Raw genomic sequence first — 6,462 nt, 5'->3', positions numbered from 1 at the left:
GGAGGCTGGATTTTGGAAATACCCCAGAGCCCCATTCAGACCCAAATACGAAAGACTGAAATGGTCCAACTGTCAGAAAACAAAACGGTTATAAACTAATGAGAATGACCTTCCTGGCTATTCCCCAAACACTTTACTGCGCTGGCCTCCCCTACGGAGTCTGCAAGCGCTCCCGTGTTGGCCCTACCAAGGACGCATCTCGATCTGCTCAGGCACCGCTCACAGGAAAAGCCTTGAAACAAGTGTATGTAAGGATGGGATACACAACAGAACTGCTGTCAGAAACCAGAAACAAAGGGAGAATTAGTCAATACATGGTGAAGGGAATACTGATTAACCAACTGAAAAAACTGACACCCTTAATTTTCCTAAGTGTATTTTTCTTTCAGATGAAAAGAAAAAAAATGCCACAACACAAAAAGGTTAACTTAACTTACTATATTTTTATTTTAATATTTCTTATATTTGTACCAACATAAAAATAGGTATACACTCTTTATGCTTATAGTTTTTACATGACAATAAAAGCTAAAACATTTACAAATTAAGTTAAAACAAAACCAAACCAATAAAACACAAATTCACCACTTTAATCTATTTAACATGACAAATGATGCCGCTTTGCTCAAATAATAAAATAACATTTTGCCCAAATGAAATAAACCATAAGTATTTGGTTTAATAGCAAAAAGCTGCAGTTTCAGATCCCCTTTCTGTTTCTGAATAACAATGCTTGTTCACCTAAGTACATTGTTCAACCGGTACTGATATTCAAGTCTTTCCCTCCCTCTTTCAGAGTATTAGCCACACCAGTCAAATGTCAGTCCTGAAGTGCCCATTTTATTTTATTTTATTATTATTATTATTTGTGTGTGTGTGTGTGGTACACGGGCACTGTTGGGGCCTCTCCCGCTGCGGAGCACAGGCTCCAACACGCAGGCTCAGCGGCCATGGCTCACGGGCCCAGCCGCTCCGCGGCATGTGGGATCCTCCCGGACCGGAGCACAAACCCGTGTCCCCTACATCGGCAGGCGGACTCTCAACCACTGCACCACCAGGGAAGCCCTGAAGTGCCCATTTTAAAAGGTGTGAATTGAAAAACTGAAAAGATCAACAATTGCCTTCACTGAAATCGGCATTAATCACTACAAATCCAATTAGCTTTAGAATTTGGAGCAGAAACCATCTTTACTAGTTACTTGCTATGATACTTATTGCTAATGAGCTGATGAATCACTCCGTCTGGGAGCCTCAGCACAGAGGCACCGACTGTCAGGGTACAGGTCTGAAAAAGTGTGCAACCTCATCATGTCAGATCAGGTCTAAGGTGTACAACAGCTTCACGCCCTCCTTTCCCACGTTCTCCTGTAATCTGTGTTCCACAGTTTTACTTTTCTTCAAATCAGATTTTAATTTTGAATATTTAACACTATTGTTGATGTGCATTTCACTCTCCTCATGTTTGCTAAGAATATGTGATAAATGCTGCCAATCTTTGCACCCATTCTCATTCTTTAGTTGATTTTTTCCTTCCCCAAAGAGTTTGCAATATAGACAAAACACAGAATCTTTCGAGGTTGAATAAAGTAACCAGGATCTAGTGGTTTTTTCACCGTTTGGAAGAATTCTCGTATAGTAAGTTTCTGAAAACTTCCTCCCTGTACTGTCCTTTGGAAAGTTAAAATTTCTCACTTGAGGTGGATCATTTTCAACTAGAGTGTCCCTTTCTTTAATACTCAAAATTCGGGGCCATGTACCTGGATCTGCAGAGAGCGCAGCTGGTATATTGGAGTCTTCTGATCGTTTCTCTTCCAGCTGCTCTTGAAATTTATCAGCTATGGTTGACACAGAAGGAGGTAAATTCACATCCTGTTGGGCCAATGGTGTATCTTGGCTACATTCTGCTGAAACTTGTCGTTCTGAAGTCTTTTCCTTTTTCACTGGTATTCTTTCTATTTTTTCCAGAAGTATATTCAATGACCCATACAATTCTCTTTCATTTTCTTCTCTAACAGCATTCCTTTTTCTATTTTCTGATGCTAGCACTTTTTTTGAGTTTGTTTCCATCATCTGAAGAAAAATAGATTACAATTTTATTTTAAATTAACATTGAAAAAAATTAATGTATATACAAATGCCCAATGAGCACATGAAAAAGATGCTTATCATTAATCATCAAAGAAATACAAATCAATACCACCACATACCCATTCACACCCACTAGGATGGCTATAATGAAAAGAGAGATGATGACAAGCATTAACAGAGGTGTGGAAACACGGGCACTGGTGGCCATGTAAAATGGTGCTGCTGCCTGGGAACACAGGGCAACTCCTCAAAGTTACCAACAATGCAAAAATGAAGACATATGTCCACACAAAGACTTGCACAAAGTGTTCACAGCAACACTAGTCACAGTAACCAAAAAGGAGAAATAACAATGTGGTATTATCCATACAATAGAATATTATTTGGCAATAAAAGTGCAGTAAAGATATATGCTATGACTTGGATGCACCTTGAAAACAGTTATGATATGTGAACGTCCGTCACAAGGTGCCACACAGTGTATGACTCCATCCCATAAAAAGACACATTAGCTCTCTGGAGTCAATAAAATAAAAATGCAAAAACAGAGTCAAAATAACACAGGTGCATACACTGTGAAGGACATCCTGCTAGCTGTAACATTTTAGTACGGGGACCACGGTATCCAACGGCGCTCAGGGAACTAAGAGCATTGTTCTGATTCATTCCCGAACGCAGACACAGCGCTGAGCGAAGAGAAGCAGGAGTGACACGATCAGGTTTGTGCTCTAGAAAGACTGCTCTGATGGCACAGCAGTCTCCGGTGCTCAGGAAGGCCATGGTACAGACAGGCCAGGAGGCTGGGGGGCAGTTTGGGCAAGAGGGGAGGGCAGGCACGTCGAGGGTGTGGTGCTGCAGACAGTGCCGGGAGAGGGTAGGGAGTAGAATCTGGGTTAGCTGGTAACTGAGCGGCTCTGGGGACGAAGACAGAGGAGCAAACGTAACCGGGGGAAGTTTCTGACCGGATGGGGGAAGTTTCTGACCAGATGGGGCTGTTTACTGATTTGGGAAACAGAGAAGGAAAGCAGATTTGGAGTTTCAGTTTTAGACACAGAGTTTGAGATACCTGTGGAACATTCAAATGGAAATTAGATGGATGTACTAGTGTGAAACTGAAGAAATACGATCTATAGATATATTCTGGAAGTCACCAAAATATGTATTCACTGAAACTATGGGATTGGATAAGACTATACCAGAATAGCATATTTAAGAAGAAACAGAACGCCAAGGACTGTTAAGAGTTTTGTTTTTTTTTTTTTTAACATAACCAAACCCAAGCCTTGGGCTTATTTCTTCCCTTCCTGAGTTTCTCGGTAGTGAGTAGGCAGTCAAGTTGTTATAATTCCCCGCACATCTAAGACTCATCATTCTGGAGATCACTAAATTGAATCCAATGTAGATCCTAGCCTCAGGGAACTCATGGCGTTCGTATAATTAAATGTTGGTATCAGATGCACTAGAGCATATATACTACATACATTTTTTTTGCCACACCACGCGGCTTGCGGGATCTTACTTCCCCACGTTTATTAAGGTTTCAGGTGTGAGGTCAAATCTAGCCATGTGACTTTCAGTAAGACACTTCTCTGAAATTCAGTATCTTTAACATATTTCAAAGGTTTTATTTATTTGAAATTGAATATACATTTAATAAAGAACATCAACTAATGATACCTGGCTAATTAAAACAAATAATTAAACTAATTAACACCCCCTTTCCCAGAAGTTAACTACTTTCAACAATTTTAGCTGATTCTTTTCGTGTTCACTTCCGAATATCAAAATAACATGTTTGTATTGCTTTTACTGATTTTTCCTCCCAGTTTTAGGCATCACTATTGACTTCTCAATGAGGAAGATGCACAATTAGTTCTCCTTCTCACTGTGCTTATCACACACACTCACCCTCCAGCCACCTACTCATCCTTTTTCAACTCTGGCACCACCGATACTTGGCCAGATAATGCTTTGTTGTGAAGGCCTGTCTGACCCCCACTGAGTGATGCCAGGAGCACTCTCCCAGTTGTGATAAAAAAAAAAATGTTGGAAGACCTTGACAAATGTCCCCAGGGGGACAAAATCACCCCCCATTAGGTCAGTGGCCAAGACCGAGATTCCATCTTTACACTGACGACTGTGCATATGCTATTCTGAGATAAGCCACTAACTGCAAGATTCCAGTTTTTCCGTAAGATCCTCATGTATCACCAAGGCTTTCTATCGTGAAGGCCTGCCACTAACCACTTATAAACACTAACGTGGTACGGGGAAAGCACATTTACAAAACTTCTGTATTATACAGAAATATCATTCTTGTGCTTGCCAACTGCTTATGAGCCATGTACATGACTGACTCACGCATGGTAGAAGAGAAGAAGACGCTTTTGGGGCGGATCAGAGTGGCAGTCAGGATAGTTATTCCAGCAATTCTGAATAAGTGACTGCTGCCTGTTTCGACTATTTTCATTTTCCCATTTGTACCCCCTCCAGGGTTCGTTTAAAAGTAAAGACTGATTGGGCTTCCCTGGTGGCGCAGTGGTTGAGAGTCCGCCTGCCAATGCAGGGGACACGGGTTCATGCCCCGGTCTGGGAAGATTCCACATGCCGCAGAGCAGCTGGGCCCGTGAGCCACAGCCGCTGAGCCTGCGCGTCCGGAGCCTGTGCTCCGCAATGGGAGAGGCCACAACAGTGAGAAGCCCGCATACCACAAAAAAAAAAAGTGAAGACTGATAAGCTATGAGCCATCCTTATATTCTTCAGAGGGTAAGCAGTGTATCTGTCTGAAGTTTATGAACTCATTGTTCTTAACTGAGCAAAAGCACAGAGCCTAAGCAGGTACAGGTCAATCATCCACACACATATACACACCCATGTACAAATATGATGACCTAAGATAGTTACTTATTACCAAAGCAGAAAGTATTTTTTTATTTAACCTTTTATACCCAAAATATTGTCATTCAACATGTAATCAATATAAATTTTTTTTGAATTTTATATACCGCAGGTTCTTATTAGTTATCTATTTTATACGTATTAGTGTATACATGTCAATCCCAATCTCCCAATTCATCCCACCACCACCACCACCCCTGCCACTTTCACCCCTTGGTGTCCATACCTTTGTTCTCTACATCTGTGTCTCTTATTTCTGCCCTGCAAACTGGTTCATTTGTACCATTTTTCTAGGTTCCACATGTATGAGTTAATATACGATATTTGTTTTTCTCTTTTTGACTTACTTCACTCTGTATGACAGTCTCTAGATCCATCCACGTCTCTACAAATGACCCAATTTCATTCCCTTTTATGGCTAAGTAATATTCCATTGCATATAGGTACCACATCTTCTTTATCCATTCATCTGTCTATGGGCATTTAGGTTGCTTCCATGATCTGGCTACTGTAAATAGTGCTGCAATGAACACTGGGGTGCATGTGCCTTTTTGAATTATGGTTTTCTCTGGGTATATGCCCAGTAGTGGGATTGCTGCGTCATACGGTAATTCTATTTTTAGTTTTTTAAGGAACCTCCATACTGTTCTCCATAGTGGCTGTATCAATTTACATTCCCACCAACAGTGCAAGAGGGTTCTCTTTTCTCCACACCCTCTCCAGCATCTGTTATTTGTAGATTTTCTGATGATGCCCATTCTAACTGGTGTGAGGTGATATCTCATTGTAGTTTTGATTTGCATTTCTCTAATAATCAGTGATGCTGAGAAGCTTTTCATATGCCTCTTGGCCATCTGTATGTCTTCTTTGGAGAAATGTCATTTAGGTCTTCTGCCCATTTTTTGATTGGGTTGTTTGTTTTAATATTGAGCTGCATGAGCTGTTTATATATTCTGGATTGTCCATTGATTCGTGGACAATATTGCAAATATTTTCTCCCCTTCTGAGGGCTGTCTTTTCATCTTGTTTATAAAAGCTTTTGCACAACAAAAGAAACTAAGTTTCATTAGGTCCTGGTTGTTTATTTTTGTTTTTATTTCCATTACTCTGGGAGGTGGGTCAAAAATCTTGCTGTGATTTATGTCAGAGTATTCTTCCTATGTTTTCCTCTAAGAGTTTTATAGTGTCTGGCCTTACATTTAGGAATTTAATCCTTTTTTTTTTTTTTCTTTCGGTACGCAGGCCTCTCACTGTTGTGGCCTCTCCCGTTGCGGAGCACAGGCTCCGGACGCGCAGGCTCAGCAGCCATGGCTCACGGGCCCAGACGCTCCGCGGCATGTGGGATTTTCCCGGACCGGGGCACGAACCCGTGTCCCCTGCATCAGCAGGCGGACGCTCAACCACTGCGCCACCAGGGAAGCCCTGAAATTTAATCCATTTTGAGTTTATTTTTGTGTATGGTGTTAGGGAGTGTTC

The 6,462-nt window shown here is 41.3% G+C and overlaps 1 protein-coding gene across 1 annotated transcript in view; it reads right to left on the bottom strand.

Moving 5' to 3' along the window:
* Positions 1 to 1,311: 1,311 nt before the first annotated feature.
* The window catches only part of ZMYM5 (zinc finger MYM-type containing 5), a 30,151-nt gene continuing 25,000 nt past the window's right edge, over positions 1,312 to 6,462 (bottom strand). Inside the window, exon 8 of the mRNA XM_007464519.1 lies at positions 1,312 to 2,070. Within this exon, the coding sequence (XP_007464581.1) occupies positions 1,312 to 2,070 (759 nt within the window). The remainder of the gene's footprint in view (positions 2,071 to 6,462) is intronic.

This window comes from Lipotes vexillifer, unplaced genomic scaffold, assembly GCF_000442215.2.
Source record: "Lipotes vexillifer unplaced genomic scaffold, Lipotes_vexillifer_v1.1 scaffold2116, whole genome shotgun sequence".
Lineage (NCBI taxonomy): Eukaryota > Metazoa > Chordata > Mammalia > Artiodactyla > Lipotidae > Lipotes > Lipotes vexillifer.
The sequence above is the reverse complement of the archived record's forward strand: the minus strand, read 5'-3'. Positions and strand labels throughout refer to the sequence as shown.